The following is a 20093-nucleotide window of genomic DNA, read 5'->3' on the forward strand; positions in this document are numbered from 1 at the left end:
CGTTTGAATTCTGTGCCTACTTCCGCATACCGGCCGGCTTTGATAGAATCTTTACGCCTACGATTACCCTCTTTTCTTTATGCTATGGTAACATATGATACATGAAATAGCATCGATTTTTCACGAGGAAGCCGAATCTGAGCTTAGATTTTGGGTATGATGCGTTTCAAGTTGAATTTTCTGAATTTGAAAATTTAAGACTGGCGGGACGTAGCCTAAATTGATACAGGCTCCTATTCATCGATTACATTCAAAAGGTTTATTTGCAATTATTAGAGGAGATATGACTACATCGGCTCCATTCCATCGAATTAATATTCAAATTTGATTACGTTGCTAATTTCGAAAATTCGAAAAACCATGGTGGCGGGCGTGGCCTAAAACGCTATCTCGGTTCCTGCTCGTCGGATTTTCGTAAAACTTGGTGCCAAGGGGAGGGGGGGGAGGAAAGAAATTTTCAAACACTGCAATCGATTATGTCGCAGGCAAATAGTAAAATTAGGCATTTTGTCAAATGCCTAGGCAAATAGTCAAATACTAGGGGGCTATGCCCCTGACCGCTACGCGGTCCAACCCCCTGAAGGCGCTCCTGCGCCATCAATGGGCCGCTTCGCGGCCCTATTTTTACCTCATATCAGTGTTAGTTTTATTTTTCCCCTCAAAAATTACGATATGAGGTATACTTTACTTTTAGAATGAAATAATTTTTGGTTTTGATGAATATTTTAGTTCGTTTTAATCCTTTTTTTTTTTAAATCAGTGAAAAATTTAACATCGTCCGAGTTTCTGAATTGTTGTAATAAATGCCCTTTAATTATCATTAAAACCGAGCAGAGTCAAGAGTAATTAATTGCGCGAAGTCATATAGTTTTGCGGCGACTTTACCGTCGCCCGAGCCAGGGACGGGAAAAAGTACGCTCCACGAACATATTATTACACGCTTATCAGTCACACAAGGTGGGTTGAATATGAATTTCTTGAAAATTTATCAACATTCTTTCCCTAATCAGCCCATATCTGATTGCTATCTTTGGTGACTCAATGTTGGTAAAGCGTAAAAAATTGACGGGGCAGACTACTAACAAAATACTTTAATTGAGTTATCTGAGATGGTGACCTTCATAATCAACAAGTTTATAATTTGCACTAATTAATTCTGTAGTTCAATGAGCCCACTTAACCGAGTAGCATCAACCAAAAACAAGATAGGTGAAGCGCAAGCGCACTCTTTGGTAATGAGTCAACTTGATGGCAGGCCCGCCACATCTCCATCTCGGGCCCTGGTACCAGTTTTAAGGTCCGGGCTCCAAGCACGGAGGGGGGGTCAGAGGGGCATCCCCCGAGAAATTTTAGAATTTATACGACTAATCGGACGCATTTTAAAGCTTCCATAAAGAATTTTTCCATCAATTTCTGCGGAATAGTCCTGTTTCTTTTTTTATACTTTCAGCACAAAATACTTGCGAATTGTTGCATTCAAACATCTGGAATTTTTTTTTTTTTCTTTCTTTGGGGGGGGGGGGGGCATATGATACTATTTTCAGTTCTAGGAGGGCCAGGCCCCCTGGACTCCCCCTTCGTTTGTCTATGGCAAGGGAATTGAGCCATGAGCCATTGAAGTCGAGGATGCCCAGACTGGAGACTCTTGCATCTGACGACGGAAGAAAATGAAACGCTGTTACTAAAAATATCCCTCCATACTGAAAATCTTGAAAATAGATATAGACATTTTCCAAGATGTATACTTCTTTGAAAATATAAGAAGAATTCTACAGTGCCCCAGCGTGTTTCTGAAAATCTATTCACCTTTTGCGAAAGGACCTACGTGCAAAACGGGCCATTTGGGGCTCGGGCGGATACCTTTGAGACTTGCCCTATTCATTCACCTAACAATGCCTCATCTTTTCCCAAAGTTTCAAGCCCCCCAAAAATTTTGGGGAGACGCGGCGGGGGGTCAAAGTTAAAAACCGGCAAAATTTTCGCGAATTTATTACTCGAAAACCAAGAAGTTTTGGAAAATGCGGTTTAAACGAGCGTATTCAGCGTGACGAGAGCTTTCAGAAAATGTATAACATCATAGGGTTTTGTCAACTTCAGCTCGAATTATCGCCTCCGAAGCGCCGGAACGCTCAAAAAAGACCCCTTATTTTTTCACGTTTGGGCCGATTTAAAAAAAAGCCATTTTTTTATTTTCGTGAAAAACTGATATATTGTTCCTGACTCTCTGTAGCCCCTCTAGCTCTTTACCGCATGCTGGGGAAATGTTTTGGTCGCGAGTTATAAGAGCGGAAAGGAGCGAAGGTCGGGAAAATCGGCTATTTTAAACTGCGCGCGGTGACGGATTAGGAGACATGTGGCAACAATGCGAGGTCGGCAGAGGAGTGTGATTCGCCGAACTGAGTGGGAGGGGACGTTTTCCCTCCGATCAACGCCGCGCGCGCAGTTTAAAATAGCCGATTTTCCCGACCTTCGCTCCTTTCCGCTCTTATAACTCGCGACCAAAACATTTCCCCAGCATGCGGTAAAGAGCTAGAGGGGCTACAGAGAGTCAGGAACAATATATCAGTTTTTCACGAAAATAAAAAAATGGCTTTTTCTTAAATCGGCCCAAACGTGAAAAAATAAGGGGTCTTTTTAGAGCGTTCCGGCGCTTCGGAGGCGATAATTCGAGCTGAAGTTGACAAAACCCTATGATGTTATACATTTTCTGAAAGCTCTCGTCACGCTGAATACGCTCGTTTAAACCGCATTTTCCAAAACTTCTTGGTTTTCGAGTAATAAATTCGCGAAAATTTTGCCGGTTTTTAACTTTGACCCCCTGCCGCGTCTCCCCAAAATTTTTGGGGGGCTTGAAACTTTGGGAAAAGATGAGGCATTGTTAGGTGAATGAATAGGGCAAGTCTCAAAGGTATCCGCCTCGAGCCCCAAATGGCCCGTTTTGCACGTAGTCCTTTTTAGGGTAAATTTTTCACTTTTTCTTACGAAACAAGGGTTGCATGTGAATTCGTAGTGGTTTTTCACGGGTAACACGGGCCCCCTCCGGGGCCCGGGCCCCGGTACCAGGGAACCAGTATTCCCCCCCTTCCTTGTGGCGGGCCTGCTTGATGGAGCAGTTTACCATCAATTTTGTCTCGGTGAACAGATTTGTAATAGCTAGTAGCAACTAATTGAAAATGATTGATTTCCCTAAAGACGTGGTGGACAATACAATGCCATCGGTTATTCTATCAATTTTTTCATGTATACGGCACCAACTTTTAATTATCAAAACCAAGATGGTTATCCGCGCACAGTCATTTTTTTCCGTGTAAGGCATCTATAAAACCGTTATATAAGGTACGTTCGAAGAAACCAATTACAGGCAAGCAAAAAACTGTGATCGCCCAAGGAGGCAGCTTGATCATTGATAATTGGGGGGGGGGGGGGGGTATGATGAAAATCCTTGGGGTCATTTCCCGTTTCTAACTCCAGGGTCCCCTTCATGACCTACGCTGAGGAAAAAAGTTCGTTCATGTGAACCGTAAAGTACGGTACTCTAAATTGACCATACTATTCGGTTCATGCGTAACCTCTTCGGTTCTAAGAACCGCATCATCTGTTCATACGAACGAATTTTCTCTATCGTTTGGTTTGGTTTGGAAGATCGGTTGCATCAACCGAGACGGCCTTTATAACCGAAAGTACGGCTTCGTGAACCAATGGCTGATGCAGAGCACCGCACTTACGGTTCGTATGGCCGAACCTTTTTTTCTCAATGTAGAATAGCTGAGAGAAGAAGCCTGGTACGGGTAGTTTGGGACACCCTGTATTTATCACTGTACCAATCAAGTTGACAGGAAAAGTTTGGAAAATATGTACATATCGGCCCAGGCCAGCTGGAATCGAGTGGTTATCAAATGTATGTGTAACTAACTACTCAACGGGTCAAACACCTACTGATTATGGTAGATCCGCACAACGGTGCCGGATTGCGAAAATGATTGAATGCTTTTGTTCATCTTCCTTGAATTTTTTTTAAAAAAACTAAATAAATAAAATACCTTAGGTTTGAAGGAACTGTCATATTTAATTCTGATTTAATTTCACACACTTTCCTACAGAGAAATCCGAAATTCTTTTACGGAACATTTTTATCTCAAACAACGTGTAAGTGGCTCCTACGACCAATAATTACCGGATTCGATACCTTATCATTGGAGACGGGCAAAATATTTTAGTCGTGTTTTGGAGGCTGTTCAGTTTCTCAGTTCGCTTACGAGTGAATAGGTATTACAGTTGTTAACTGACTGTAATTTTTTAAGTTCATTGCGTGAAATAATCATGGAGGATCCATATGTACCTCCACGGAGTGACGTCAAAAAAATCAGCCGATTTCGTCAGATTTTACCTCAGGTACCTTATTGTTTTTTTTTAAAGTATTATTTGACATAAAGCCAATTTGTAATTAAAACGTTTAAGTGACAACAGCAAGGACAATTGGACTACATATTGCATTCAGGAACTGTAATGTAATGGCTGTAATGTCTGGCTCAGTTTACAAACAACGTATGTAACGTTAGTTTCCCTGAACAGATACATGTTTTTACGAATAATCCAGAAATTGTAGTTCATAATTGCAAAATGTAGTCCGATCATCAGAAAGAAAAAAATAAAAATTGATGTTCCTTAAATTCCCATTTTCTCCATGAACACTTTTGTCCACTATGTGGTAGATCTCTTTTTCCGCTGGTGTCTTTGTTTTCAATGTGATCAAATCAAATATAATGATGATGTTTTCTTAGAAATTTTTTGTTTTTACCTTTTCTTCCTGATCTCCTAAATATGTTCTTACTTTAAATGACAATGGTCATTTCAGGATTTGAGAATCCCACCATCAGGTCTTTTGATCACTATGTGGTTTCTACTTATCTCACAATAATAAAAGCGATTTAAAACGAAAAACAGTTTCAGTTTTTAGTGATTACGCACTATATTTACACTCACATCGCGGAACGGTGGTCTATCATGAGCGATGATTCATCACATTTGTAATAAATCAACCATATATTTTAAGCAAATTCTTCCTGTCGTGTATAGAGTAGATGAGGATATAGTTTAAGTTATCTACTTCTTATCTGGGATTCTGGGACGAAAGTGAAGAGATAACACCATCCTTGTTTTTTCTCACAGATTATCGCGACCAGTGCTACAATAGTGCTGTATTTAACCATGGGCATGATCATTGGATTCCCGACCATTCTCATCCCAGCCCTGACCGCCAAGAACTCCCAAGACGTGCTTCATCTCACCATGGAACAAGCCTCGTGGTGCGGTGCGCTATTTTGACTATTTTGATCTGCCTTTATCGATCAATAAACACTACGTACGAGTGTAATGAGTATGTTGCACGCATGAAATGCACCTGAGTGAATAGACTGTCCTCAGGTGAAATCGCCCCAAAATCACGAAGGGCTCATCGAAAAAGTTCGAATCCCACTCCTCTCAGCGTGCAGCTCGGCCGTGATAGCGAAGAGAGAAGTAAGTGTCAAATATTCGAGATCGAGACTCAAAAAAATCTGATCTCTTTTAAATGAAATCACTGAAATTGCTGAAACAGCAAAATTCATCTTAATTGCACCAAAACGAGACATGTGAGCAAGCAGTTAGTGCGCAAAAAATAACGTAGTTTCAGGTAAGACAGCCGCAGTAAGTGGCAATATTCCCCCAGAGAGCTAATGAAAACACTGCTTTCAAGTAAAGTGCCGCCCTTTTCTGCCAATGTCTAACCTGAAAATGTGTTTGATGTGTTTCTACAACGCAATGACGGAAGCATGCAGAAGGTAGCACTTACGGCTATACTGCCTAACAGTAGCCTAGCATGAAAATGAAAAATACCCTTTTTGAAATAAAACAGTCGATTTTCAATGATCCAAACGATTTTTAGGAGTCTTTTGGATGATTCGCAGCAATTTGACAAAGAACGGAGGTTTCTTTTAATAAAATTTTGCAGTCAGAAACTTCTGAGCCCGTTTTTTCAAAAATGCATTTTTGCTGTCTTCGCTATCACGACAGAGCTAGTGTAGTTTGTGACACGCTTTTCCCGATTTCCCGCGCCTGCGGGTGCGGCGCACTGTGTGTTGCGCTTGTGTTTAGGCGGTGTGTTCATTTCAGTCATTTGTCCGAAGGAACATATCGATGATGAAACTCCCAAACCACATATCTCAGTTTGCGACGTTGCAGACTTCCTGCTATACTTAAAAAACTACTCAACATTAATTCCTAGGAACCTCCGTGATTTTTCCTTAATGTGCGCAACAAATTCTGAGAAAACTTCAAGGTATGATGTTGATTTGGATTGCATTTTGCAAAAAGGGAACCACTAGCATTGCAATGATGCTGAGATTGTGCAATTTCATCTTTTGCAATAAAATTGCGGAAATCGTGAAAAACTATGAAATTTAGGTGGTAATTTTTGTCTTAAATTTACAGTTTTTAGCGAGTAAAATAGAAACTATTAAAGGATAATCGGGTTTTTCCTCCAAGACAAGAGAAGTTGCACAATCTTAGCAACATTGCAATGCTAGTGGTTCCTTTTTGCAAAATGCAATCCATTTGTCCTCCTTTAGAGAACGAGGCAGGATCGATCATTTAAAACAGAGCAGACGAGACTCGTAGTTTGAGGATGTCACCGTCGATATGCTGTGTTACCGTTTTCTGCCAGTGAATAATTGGAACGTTGCAATTCAGTAACGCATCCGTGTGTTTCCTGTAATTATATTAAGTAATTACTTTAACAATTTTATACCCTCCTGTTGTTATTTTTCTTTATAGGAAGCGTGGGCTGTATTTTCCAGCCACTCGGAAGCATTATTGCCGGACTCGCTCTCCAACCTTTGGGCTGTAAGAAATCGATGATGCTTTTGAACATTCCATTAATTGCATGTTGGCTGATAGTTCATTTCGCGACCTCTAATTATGCACTATATTTCGCCAATGGGCTATTTGGCTGCGGTATGTATATAAAATATTGATTGCTGTGTTTATACAATGCTTGACGGGACGTCACGTATGAATGTATGATTTAATGAATACAGCCATTAGAGCCAACCGGTCGTACTTCTTAGGAATGAGATTAAAAAATGAGGCTCAATCATTTTTCATCATATACTCGATCTGTTGGGTCGTTGTCAAGGAAAGATGGTAAATACAAAACTAATAATCAGACTCTCTCTGCCCCCCCCCCCCCCCGCCAGAAATTTTTGCCCGTGGATGAGAGGCCGGCGCAAGACGCAATGATTTTCCAAAAAGTCCGAGGCAATATTTTTTCTTTGTTTTGCTCAAGCTGTTTGATAACATCAATTGTTTTAGTCCTTAAAGAGTTCAATTATGCTAGATTAATGAGGTTGAATGGATCATTCCCTATGTCCATTGTACTTGAGTCAACTATCCCGATCATTGCATATCAATGTTACCATGATATGATGAATAATGACATTAAAGTAGATGTAATCGAACCTACAAACCCAAGAGATGCATTCTTTGAGGGAAGAATTAACGTCTTGAAATTATTGGAGAAATCTACTAAGGAAAAGAGAATTCCTTTAGTAAATGTTTGTAGTTTATAACCAACTCTACAGTATTATGATTATCATCCTGTTAGACACCTTAAAAAGATATTCAATCCAAAACATTTTAATGAAATGGTCCAGAAAAATAAAGTGTAAAGTTCTACTGCCTAGAAACTTATATCATCCTACTCTCCAATCCAGGGACTGCTGGCGAAATTAAAAAATAAGAAATATGGGTTAGGGAGTTAACTCTGAGAGTCTCCAGGGACCATTTTTACGCTTTCTCAGTTGAATTTTAGGAGCTACAAGGATTGCCATACTTGCAGCTCCTAAAATTCAACAAAGTATAAAGGACCCCGCACACTCCTTAAAGGGATGTGTATACCACGATCGATTTTTAATTTTTTATAATTATTTTGAACTGAACTCACTGTGTTACAGTTATGGGGCTAACGACGGCACCGGGACTACGTTACGTTATCGAGATTAGCGAACCATCGCTTAGAGGGATTCTTGTTGCCTCCACCTCTCTTTTCATCTCCTTAGGATTCTCTTTCATCATTTTCCTCAACAGTTTGACTGATTGGCGACAGACAGCCGCTATCAGTGCGTCGATACCGCTTCTATGCATCATAATTCTATTCCAAGTAAAAGATTCATTGCAATGGATAACTATTTCTTAATTAATAACTCTTCATTAAACAAGCATCGATTAGACGTATTCATGCAAAAAAGGACAACGTTGCTCGCAAACCCTATGCATGTAGTTCTGTTGAGCATGAACAAATCCAATTCATCGATAGATGAAGATAGCCCATGGCCATAGATTAGATGCAACTCCCCCACCCCTGAGCCCCCGCATCTCAGAAGGCTTGGGTAAAAAATGAGGAAAATGGATGCGGAAGAGCTAAAATGGGTGACTGGAAAAAAACAAGCTAATTTTTTTTTTTTTTAAATTAAAGTGATGCCCTCATCATAATGTGCATTTATTTACCTCTCAGGCATCACGTTATTACGACAAGCAAAAGGAAAAAACGGTCATTTACCCGTAAGGTTTTGGTGAAATGGCGCCACTGGCTCAAGCAAAGTTAATCCAAATCTGTAAAATGCTTTAATTTTCCCTACTCATGCGGAAATTCCTTTACACCCAGCTTTATAGCTACAATTGTGCGTATTCTTTTGTGCTAATTTAGGTACCAGAGACACCAATGTGGCTAGTGTCCAAAGGCCGATCGGACGCTGCACTGAAATCTTTGCGTTGGCTCCGAGGCTGGACCGACGCCGAAACAGTGCGGGAGGAGTTCGAAAAAATCGTATCATTCACTAAGAACCAGAACCAAAAGCTCCTCAAGAGACAATGGAGCGGGAAGGTAGCAGAATACAAGAACTGTCCAACCGTCGAAGAGGCCGAACTAGCCGAACCTGCTAGCACGTCACAAGGCTTGAGCGAGAGGGTGAGAAAAATGTTCAAGGATATGACCCGGAAAGAAATGCTGATACCTTTGACTAAATGTTGCATTATCTTCGCGATCAACTGCTTCTCTGGAGTGCCGATACTTCGGACGTACATGGTCAAAATTTTCGACGATCTCAACTTGCCCGTCGACCCGAAAAAAGCTAGCGTAAGTGTGTGAATAATTCTTTTTATGAGGAACTTGCCTCAACTTCACTGTTGGAAAATTCACTGTGAAGTCAGGAGGCTCATTTTGCCCTTGAAACTCCGAATGTTTTAGCGTGAGAGGAAATTTACTCTTTTTGTGGAGTTAACATCGCCCTTAAATTTCGCTCTTTTCATATCAATCGGTTCAAAATAGCTTCCAGTGTGAAATACACTTCGGATATCACCCCGATTGTTCTAACAATGCTGTATTACACTTGTCGAGCGTTGCCAACGTTAGTTGAATTTTTCTCAGAACTGAATATCAATTTGCAAAAATCACCCACAGCAAAAGAATGCAATTTTTGAAGGGGTTCGTCAGAAATAGTGCTTCCAAGATTTTGCTTGTAGCTGTATAATATAGATACACACTATTATTCAACGATGTGTTATTTCGTTAATCCCTCATTCCTTAACATTATTTTCCCGTTCATAGGTATGGGTGGCTCTAATGGGGATGCTCGGCAACATCGGATGTATGTTTGTCATAAAGAAGTTGAAGAAAAAACCGCTATTCCTCGCCTCCCTTGCGGGTTCCGCGCTATGTCTATTTTCGATGGCCGCAGATCTCATGGGGTACTTGGAAGGAACCGTCATTGCATCGTTCCATCGTTGGTGCCATTTAACTTTCGCCATGGCTCTTTACTTCTTCTGGAATCTGGGGATTCAGCCGATTGCGTGGTCGTACCTGGGAGAAATTCTCCCTTACAAGTAGGTAGTCTCAACAAATTAATAATGATTTTTCCGGTGATTATATATCGACGGTGAAACTACCAAACCACGTATCTCGGTTTGCGACGTCGCAGACTTCCTGTCATACTTTATTTTTTAAATGAAAAACTACTTAACATCCAGTCTTGAACATTTCTGTGATTTTTCCTCTTTGTGCGGAGAAAATTCCGTGAAAATTTCAAGAAATTATATTGATTTGGTCTACTTCTAAAAAATAAAATGTGAGCGTAGATTTTTAAACACCGCAAACGAGATACGTGGTTTGGTAGTTTCACCGTCGATATGTATACCCAGATAAGACATACTATTTTTACAATATTGGGTAAATATTGTCAGTATTGTCGCAATATTTGCACAATACTGACAATATTTTGATAATATTTTAATCGAAATTATTTTTTTAAAAAATATTTAAAGAATCTTCATTTCGTATTTTTAAAAATTATATGTTTACCCAAAATATTATACAAATATTTTCACAGTATTTTAAAGTATTGTCACAGTATTTATGCCAAAAGGAAATATGGTGTACATTTTTGACATTGGCTCAATATTTGACCAATATTGGCCCAATGTTTGCATAAATATCAAAACAATATTGTTTAAATATTGGCTAAATATTTCTGTCTTATCTCGGTATGACCATCAAAAAGACATTTAAGCATGCTATTTCACGATGATACCATTATTCGACCACGAAGGAGCTCGTTTTGCCAACAGTGAAAATTGAAGTATTCATGTAGTCTTGTAGGCAATGTGCGTTTCACGCCGCGCCGCGCCGACCGCTGTTGACCGTACTGTGTTCGACGCAATGCGTGAAGTATTCATACAGTCTCGTAGGCGCTAATATGTGTTACATGCCGACCGCCGCGTCGAGGGCTTCTCCGTTTCATCTAAAGTCCTCGTTATCATTTCTCTTTGCGCCGCGCCGCTCCAGGCCAAATTACGTGTTTGGTTTCTCTCTTAACTCAACTGATTAAAGGTGCGCAGTCTTTTGTATCACCGAAATACGACAAAATTAGAAATTAATGAACTCTCAGGAAATGAGAGATTTTGTCACCTTTTCTTGTTTGTAATTTTTTTTTTTGAATCCGATTTTTTTGTACCGGCATTTAAAAAAATTGCAAAATTTGCCGTCCCCTAATTTTGGGCCGCGGCCCATGTGGCCACCCCCCTAATCCGGCCCTGCTTCTCTTTGTGTTCTGCTTCCTTTGCTGCTGAAAGTCCAGATACAGATTGGATCAAATTTTGCGACTCATCTACAAATACATATACTTCTTTCGACAATACAGTTTTCAAGATAAATTAAAGCTGTTGTTGAGGGACGGTTTGATAGGGAAGTTATGGTAAATAATTCCGAGTTATGCTATTGTTTTTCAGGGGCCGTGGACCTGCTACCAGCGTCGCTTCAAGTTTCTACTTCATATTAACATTCGTAGGAATCAGGACGTTCCCAGCCATGACGGAGTTCCTTCGATTGGAGGGAGTTTTGCTCTTCTACGCAGTTGTATGCGCCGCGGGTCTATTTTTCACTCACTTCCTACCAGAAACAGAGGGCAGGCATCTATCCGACATCCAAGCTCAGGATAAGGAAGGGGCGGAGACTGAAAAACTATGAAAGTAATCCATTTATACTGCTGTGTCACCGAAAAGAACAGTAAGTTAAAAGATGAAGTGTTTAGAAAATGACCTCAGGCCGTATTCATAGCCGTTCCTTAAACACAGCTCCTTTCCAGTGGCAGGGCGTACAAAATGTTCTGTTTGAGAGAGGACACGTGCAAGCGCTTTTGCGTGCCCCTCGTTCGGAAGGCGCTTCGTGCGCTTTGTTTCGAGAGAGTAATCGCATTAGATCATTTGCCGTTCTACTGCGTTCATTCAAAACGTGATGTATAGTGTATCGACAGCAAAATCTCAAACCATCCGTCTCGGTTTGCGACGTTGCAGATTTTCTGTCATACTTTATTTTTTAAAATGAAAACTGCTCAGCAGGAATCCTTACACACGGAGAAAAAAAACTCGTGCGTGGGACCCGAAGTTTAGGTCATATGGATCTCTGAAGTTTTCAGATTGAGCATCTGAACACGTTAGGTCTAGCTGCCGAAGTTCGGATCATACATCTGAAACTTCAGTTCTTACATCTGAAGTACTTCGGTTCTCACATCTGAAGTACTTCGGTTCTCACATCCGAAGTACTTCAGTTCTCACATCTGAAGTACTTCAGATGTAAGAACTGAAGTTTCAGATGTATGATCTGAACTTCGGCAGCTAGACCTAAAGTGTTCAGATGCTCAATCTGAAAACTTCAGAGAGCCATATGACCTAAACTTCGGGTCCCACGCACGAGTTTTTTTTCTCCGTGCAGACTGCTGTGATTTTTCCTTTCTGTACGGGGAAAATTCTGAGAAAACTTCAAGGAATGATGTTGATTTGTTCTCATTTAAATGCATATTGAGGGAGCATATATTTTAAAACACCACAACCGAAAAAAGTGATTTGAGAGTTCCGCCGTCGATATCAGTGACGAGGAGTGAATAATAGATTGTCGATATTTCTCCATTTGAAGCCATGGTAAAGAATCGATTATTAAGGTGTTCGTTGCGAACGCCCTGTCTATCGATCCTTTTCCATAGGTTTATATGGGGGATACATCGATATATCACAAAGCACGCCACGCAACTGGTCGGTGTATGACTGTCCGTCAGAAAAATGACCTTAAACCACGGAGAATTTTTCAGAAGAGTTATTTCTGCCAAATTGGGTCGGAAAGTCGAATGTTTTTAAATGTTAATGAAAACTTTCTTAAATAAATCGGAGAAACTAATTTGCTAGTGTTCGAAACGTTTTCGTACCGAAAAAGAGCATATTTTTGCATTACAATCCGACTATTGACCGCCTAAAACATAAATAATTTTTTTTCTTCTTGAAACTGCGTTTTGGAAACTAAAAATTAAAAACCATAACATTCAATTTTCTTAATTTATGTCGTTCAAAACTCGGTTTTTAATATTTTGACGAAGGTCACCTCTCTCATAAACGGTTACATATTTAGAGATGACAATGTGAAAGGAGGTAACCAATTCTCTTTTCATGGTAGTAATGTTTCAAAATGTCCTCCCTTTGCAGATATTGAATAACATACTCACGAGATATTTTTGGGATCAATAATTTTTACCTGGCAAAAAAATAAATGCAGTGGATAGTTACGATAATTTTGTTAAACTATAAACTATTGTTTTATAGCAATGAAATGATCTTAATTTTATTCCTAGTCTTTTAGATAATCTGTATTATCTAATGTTACTTTTTCTCTCAATACTTTAGTTACTCTAATTCATGTAAATAGATATAAGGCGTACCGTTTTTGTAGAAGCTGTAACAATTTGTTTAAATAAAACCTTTTTTATTTACAAAAAAATAATAGCAATTGGTTTTGTGTCAATAGTAAAATATTTACTTTCGAGAAAAGCTGCAATTATATTTCATCAAAACCTTCAGACACGACGAATTTAACGGGTTACAAAATCTTGTTTTGGTTCCTGGGACTCATAGATTGGGCATAAGCAAAATTCCCCATCACAGTAAGAAAAATTGACCAAAATTTTCTATTGACATAGGAAGTAAGACGCAAAGTAACACAAGCTGTTGGTTGATTTTTTTTGTGTGTCAATTTTTCCTATGTGTTAAATAGACCAAATCTTTGTGTTGAAAATCTGCGACCAAATTAAAAATTAATCGCCCGCCTCCAGGATCGAGCCGAGATCACATCAAGCGAATTTTCGCGATCGAATATCATTCATCAAACAAATTGATGAGTGCTGAGAGATACCGATGATTGGTGAAAGCAGGAGCCAATCAGAGTTCAGATTTTTTTTTTAAAATGAAATGAATAGAGGAAAATATGAAAATACGAAACACTAAAAGGCAGCAAATTTGAAACACAGAGACTTGAATTGACAAAACACAACGACAAAAAGAAGTGACGAAACGAAAAATCCGGTGAAAGATGAAGTTTCTAACATCGATTGCATCAATTCAAAAATCGAATCTCAAGTCCCGAGGTGAATTCGAAATTTCAAATTGATGGATTTCAACGGTTTCCGATGAGACCAACGAGGCGGAAGTCGAATATCATTTTTAAAAAAATGCACAATCGTCCAATATCATTCATCGGTGAATGCTATTCGATCGCGTAAATTCGCTTATCGGTGGTAGTTCAATGTGCTAGCCATTCGCAAGTCGCGCGACCTCTGAGCGGCGGGGAGAAACAAGAGCACATACGTTCGGCAGGACATTCTCTTCATGATCCAAAGTCTCAGGGTGGCCCGCAATTTAGGTCGATTTAACACAAAAGTGCGTTAAGCAACCAAGTCCCTTAGGTTGATTTGACGCAAAAAATAGTCACGAAGTGACATCAATCACGGACAATTTTTCATTGTGCAAGACGCCATATTTCTGAGTCCACTTTAAAGAAGTTAAACCATTTGAAACATCATGGTCAACATTCTGTTGCCATGGTAATGCTTACTATGGATTCTGTCACTTTGACTGTGTGTCACTGATTTTGATTGATCCGCGATGAACACGTCCGCGCTGATTACCCGTGGCGCACGCTACTGCATGAATCGAAGGTGGCAAAAAACCATTGCACACGCCATGCATCGTGTTGACGACATCGATTACTGAGTCATTCAGAGGGCGATTTCTGCGTTCATATTGTCATCTTCCGGCCGAAGCATCACAACGACGGTGAAACTACCAAACCACGTATCTCGGTTTGCGACGTCGCAGACTTCCTGTCATACTTTATTTTTTAAATAGAAAACTACTCAACGTCAGTTCGTGAAAATTTCTGTGATTTTTCCTCTTTGTGCGGAGAAAATTCTGTGAAAATTTCAAGGAATGATATTGATTTGGTCTACTTCAAAAAAATAAAATGTGAGCGTAGATTTTTAAACACCGCAAACGAGATACGTGGTTTGGTAGTTTCACCGTCGACAAGCGCCATGCGACGTTTAAAAATTTCCGCCGCCATTTAATATTTTTACAGAGAAATTTTTCAATGAAGTTATTCAAAAATTTCACTGAATTTTCATTGCGCTGTCGATAAAATGCTTTGAAATCTTCAAATAGATTCAACCGACAACATCGATGTGCATTGTTTGTTATCGATTTTTTTATTTTTCTCAGATCCCGGCCACCACCATGTAGGGCTCAGGTTTTTTATCGTTTTTTTTTTTTTAATTTGTAATGTTTCCGACTGAAAATGACTCAGTTTTGAGTCGAAACGTCTCGGGTTTTATTTTAATTGTGTATTTTTAGCCTTGTTTCCCGTTTTTCTCTTGACTCAGTTTTGAGTCGAAACGTCTCGGGTTTTATTTTAATTGTGTATTTTTAGCCTTGTTTCCCGTTTTTCCACCTTGTTTTTTCCACTGTCTGAACCAACAACTTCTCTGTAAAAAAAAAATGAAATGGCGGCGGAAGTTTTTAAACGTCGCGCGGCGCTCGTGATACTTCGGCCGGAAGGTGACGAGGTTCGCCTTTCCCTAGAGTACCTATATTGAGAGAGTATGGCCACTGGGGTTACCACCTCTGATTGGCTCAGCCATCTTAGGCTGAATGGAGCCCTTAGGACCCAAAAGTGGCGGGCGCCATAAATTATTGTAATGCAAAATGACTCAAAATGCAGTTTTCTTTGCTTATCGTAACGAGAAATTTACTCAAATGCACTATTGCGACATCTTTACATATTTTTAAGGCTAATCGTGTGCAATTTTTGAGAAAAATTATCTTAGATGTAGTAAGGTTGGCAGCAAGTGCGGTTGGTGATAACCGTCAAAAGTTGGCAATGGCCCTCCCATCCTAAAAAACCAAAACAAAGCACCGCCATTTTTGGGTCCTAAGCCTCCCCATGGGGCCCAATGGCCATACTCTCTCCATATAGGTACTCTACCCGAATCTATACTCCCCGTAAGAGGGCACTCTGACACCGGACCGAGAATTTTGAGACCCGCCGCTGCATTCTCGTGACGGCGAGGTGCGAAGAGGTGATGTAAAAGCCCCCCGTAATTTCGGCGGGGGTGCGGGGGGGGGGGGTGCGGGAGGGGGTCCGACCTCGCGGACGTCATCGGGACAAATGGGACCGAAGCCGCCCGCGCATGCGCCGGGCCGGGCCGGGCCGGGCGTCCGCGGCGAAAAGGGAAATGCGTTTTGAAAGGGAGATACGTCTGCGCGTCGCGGCGCCCTCCCGCCCGCCGCCCGCCGTGGGAGCCTCGGCGGGTGAAAGTGAGGATGTGTGTCAGCGCGGCTGCGGCGGCTCGGCTGCGGCTCTAACGGTACCTCCCCGAGTCGGGCTTCGACCTAGTTCGTCTCCGCGCAGCTCGTGTTTAGTGTGATGAGTTCTTTCAGGCACTCCTCATGAAGCCCCGAGCTCTGCTGTTTTGGGTGAGTACGTCCTTTAATCTACGCGACGAGGGCGCCGCCGCCCCCCCCCCCCTTGCACGCGAGCGCCCCCGAGACAAAACCCTCTCGTAACGCAACTACCCCTTTGTATGTCCGGATTTGCGCTGTCCCCAAGCCGCTTGATGTTTCAGCTGATTCCTGGATGTGCGCGAATTTAAGGTGTTGTTTTTGTGCACGTGTGTGTAGTTCACCCTCGACCCACCGGTTTGCGCCCTTTCAATTTAGAGCCCCTCGTAAGGCTGCTTTAGTTGTTTTTTACATTGTTTTGATGAGTATTTTGTGTTGTCTCGCCGCCGCATGTTGTTTCAGCTGATTTCTGTGATTGTGCGCGAACTTCGGCTATTATTTTTGTGCAAGTGTGTGCTCGTGTCCCAATCTGATTTTCCCTCCCGCAAACGCCTCCTCCTGATTTTCCACACTATTGACGGGGCTGGTTTGTGGTATTTCGTCTTTGATTGCTTTTTGGCTGAATATTGTGTGCTTGAACCTGTTTGGATGCACCGGCTTTTCTACGGTGACGAACTTCTTTCTGAGGTTGACATTTTTCTAGCTTTAATTTTGTGGACGGCTGCCGTTAGGTACGCGGGTTTCAGCTAACTCGAAAATTCTCTCATGAATCGAAAAGCAATGCATGCTTTATTGTGAGTATAAAACCATGCGAGTCTTGTCGTGAATATTTTCACCATTTACTTATAAAAATATATTCCGCCTTTCTCGAAAATAACACTTTTAAGCCTAGAATATATACGATGAGTGAAATTGGTCGATATTTATTGATGTTGTGAATTATCAATATTGTGTGGAGCGCCTGGAGCTTGTAATTAAATATTTCCGTTGAATAGTGCCTTATCTGTGAGTTTCCAATCGGACACTAGGATTATCTTGAAAATTAGTGGCTTGTTTGGAACATAGAACATTCTCGTTGCGTCTAAAGTAGTTCATGGAACATATGTGATAGAATTACTTTTGACGTTGTAATGTAGATGGGTGCATGATGAGTGCAGAAATCAATTTTGAAATAGGATTCGTGAGTATGCTTGCAATTTTGAATTGAGTTAGAGTGATGGTATAGGTGAGGGGGTGTGTGCGGGAGGAAGGGGGTAACTGATGAGTAACATTGCTTCAATTGTCATAGTTAGGTAATTTCTTAATTTAATTAAGTTTCGATTGATTTGTGTAGAAGCCTGTCTTTTATTAAAATTTGTGCAAGCCCATGTCATCACCCCGGCGCGTATTGTTTTAGCAACCATGCATTGATTAGGGGGTAAGTTACATCAGTCATTATCACAATTTTGCATAGTTCAATGTCGTGTGAGATACGAACTGAGTCAAAGTTGTCCTTGACCGTTTGAGTGGAACGTTAAATTTTAAAGAAGAAATTGCAACTGAACAATTTGCAGACTTTTTTATGCCGACGCTTCCCGAAAAATACAGAATATGTAAAATTTGGAGAACGCTTATATAGATACTTATCCTCTTTCTTACTAATCCCGAATACTTATAATTATCCCCTGCTCCAACGTTTTGATATCCCATGACTATTTTGGCTCGTCGTTCCCGGTGGTACTAAGTTTTGCAGTGATTTTAATCCATCCGTTATCCCTTCATCAATTAATACATTGATTTCTGTAGATTTACTACGTTTCAAAGCAAGCTTTTCGTATTTTCGAATATAGGTATGTTCTAATTTTTTGATCTTGTGATTTTGGTGCAAATATCTGGATCAAATTATTAATATTTTTCTGCTTATTGTATCTTGCGACAATCTATTTTGAACTCGTTTATGTAGGACTAAGTGGTCTCTCCTCGCAATATTCTCTTTATTTCGTTGAATTTACTTTATACTCATATCGATGCACATCACATTCTAATAATCTTTTGGCTGAATTTTGCTATGTTTATGAAGCGGTAATAGACGACAAAATCAAGTTGTTTTGTTTCTCTACATCATATTCAAATTACAGAGGAAATTACTTAAAATTTGCTTCCTCTTGATTGCATACCCTGTTCTGAACTGAGTGTTACTTTGAACCAGATCTCAAAGTCAACTATTTCTAAAATGTATTCCATTTTTCCTTTCCCTTACTCAAGCCTTCTTTGATTTTTCCCAGAGGGGCCTCTTTTTTCGGTTTATTTAATTTACTTTTATTTTCTGCATGACGCTTGGTCCAACTTTCTTGGTAGTTCTAACGTAATCCAACGGACTATTCTTTTTTACTCGGATCCATCCCCGAGTTGTCATTAATTTCCAAACGAAGCATTTGATTATTGCGGTAAATTTATTTAAAAATCATGACAGCTATTTTATTAAAACTTACGCGATTTCGATTTTTCCCGATGTTTTGCATTCAATGTGCCACGGGTAACTCACGTATGTGAAATGTATGGAAATATGGAAGTCACATTGTGACCTAAGTAATAGGTCTTTTTTTACCTCGCGGTATTTTGACTTCGAAAAATTAACTAGACAGTAAAGAGAGAAAAGACATCTGGAAAATTAGGATTTGAAACATATTAGAAACCGAACACATGAGTACCGAGAAGAGAATATTTGAGCTAAAGGTGCCGAATTCCAAGATGTGGATCGATTGGAAAGTTTGCAACCATCTCTGAGACAGGTACACTCTCGGAACTCAAGGAGAACATAGTTAATGGTTTATTTCACTCGCTTCGGAATGTTTTTGTTAAGTTTCTATGAAATTTGGCAACCATCTTTTAACATATACTTGATGACTTTAATCGTAACAAGAGCGAGCAAACAATCTGGAGTTTTTCTTTCAACGGTGAGTATTTCCATCGATCGTTCCTCTAACTAAGCTTTCCTCAACCGTATAGGAAATGCTCTGAAGGGAGAAAAACAGATTTTCGAACATTTTCTTCCAGGAAGCTCAAAGCCTGGAAGCATACAAATTTCTTAAAAATTTGAAATCAAAGCAAACGAAAATCAAGTGACGGAGAAGAAGTGTGCCGGCATGACGCCGTTTTTACGTGTAAACAGAAAGTTCGTGAAAAAATAAACATGTTTAAAAACATTTGCTGAAAACTTATCGATGATCCGAGTTTGCAGTATAGAAGAGGTCTAAAAAAGGCGTATATGACTGCAATTTTAACGTTTTGGAAATAATTAACCATCAGCTATCCCCAAAACATGTCCGGTATCAGTGGAGCTCGATAAAATTTAGTCCTGAGTGTTACTAAGGCAAGTTAACTATATTAGTTAACGTCAGTAAAATGATACAATGTTACTGCATGATAATAACCTCTTTCAATCATTGATTTTGCTGCTATCGACTGTATTCAACTCAGATCAGGTGTCTCGGTGTTGGTTAACAGATCATTTCTCCAAGACACATCGCGACGTGTGAAGACGGTTCATATTTCGTCTTTTTTTTTTAAACCGTGCGTTTAAGTCTCCAGGCAATATTATTGGAACTTGCTTAGTTGACTATTGAAAGATAGCCAATCAGAGCTCTGACTTGATTTTGTGGCTTTTAGAAGATATCCTTTATTGTTAATGATATTTAAAGGGCTACGCCCCTCGACCACTTCGCGGCCCGACTCCCCGAAGCGCCAAAGCGCTACGTGTCTCAGGCTTCATGCGTTTCCCCATTTTTCCATCGTTCACTGGAAAAAAAACACATTGGATCTAGAGTCCAAACTCTTAAAAACATCGACAAGAAAAAGTACTCTTGGTTCAA

At 40.2% G+C, this 20093-nt stretch overlaps 2 protein-coding genes and 1 long non-coding RNA gene across 6 annotated transcripts in view; 2 read left to right on the forward strand and 1 right to left on the reverse strand.

The window, feature by feature from the left end:
• Positions 1–1516: 1516 nt before the first annotated feature.
• LOC140224286 (uncharacterized) overlaps positions 1517–20093 on the reverse strand; it is a 151095-nt gene continuing 132518 nt past the window's right edge. The window contains exon 2 of the long non-coding RNA XR_011899586.1: positions 1517–1806. This is a non-coding gene — a long non-coding RNA (uncharacterized lncRNA). The remainder of the gene's footprint in view (positions 1807–20093) is intronic.
• LOC109041271 (facilitated trehalose transporter Tret1) lies at positions 2892–13334 on the forward strand. Of its 4 annotated transcripts, XM_072298512.1 has the most exons (7): positions 2893–4392; positions 5170–5311; positions 6811–6990; positions 7989–8194; positions 8741–9169; positions 9641–9915; positions 11317–12053. In XM_072298512.1, the coding sequence occupies exons 1-7, from the start codon at positions 4321–4323 to the stop codon at positions 11552–11554; spliced, it is 1542 nt and encodes a 513-aa protein (XP_072154613.1). In that variant the 5' UTR covers positions 2893–4320; the 3' UTR covers positions 11555–12053. The 4 variants fall into 4 exon arrangements, with proteins under 4 accessions (XP_072154618.1, XP_072154613.1, XP_072154620.1 ...); XM_072298517.1 differs by lacking the exon at positions 5170–5311 and having other exon boundaries at positions 2892–4392; positions 11317–12054; XM_072298519.1 differs by lacking the exon at positions 9641–9915 and having other exon boundaries at positions 11317–13334.
• Positions 16103–20093, forward strand: part of spz4 (Spaetzle domain-containing protein 4) — a 38384-nt gene continuing 34393 nt past the window's right edge. The window contains exon 1 of the mRNA XM_072298527.1: positions 16103–16377. Within this exon, the coding sequence (XP_072154628.1) occupies positions 16351–16377 (27 nt within the window). The 5' untranslated portion in view covers positions 16103–16350. The remainder of the gene's footprint in view (positions 16378–20093) is intronic.

The sequence above is a fragment of the Bemisia tabaci genome, chromosome 1 (assembly GCF_918797505.1).
Source record: "Bemisia tabaci chromosome 1, PGI_BMITA_v3".
Classification (NCBI taxonomy): Eukaryota; Metazoa; Arthropoda; class Insecta; order Hemiptera; family Aleyrodidae; genus Bemisia; species Bemisia tabaci.

What these genes read in the sequence shown, in the direction of transcription:
- LOC109041271 (XM_072298512.1), top strand. Translation starts at nt 4,321, where the DNA reads ATGGAGGATCCATATGTACCTCCACGGAGTGACGTCAAAAAAATCAGC. An exon ending in TTCGTCAGATTTTACCTCAG is followed by an intron (nt 4,393 to 5,169) that starts GTACCTTATTGT and finishes TTTTTCTCACAG; the next exon opens with ATTATCGCGACCAGTGCTAC. An exon ending in GGAGAAATTCTCCCTTACAA is followed by an intron (nt 9,916 to 11,316) that starts GTAGGTAGTCTC and finishes ATTGTTTTTCAG; the next exon opens with GGGCCGTGGACCTGCTACCA.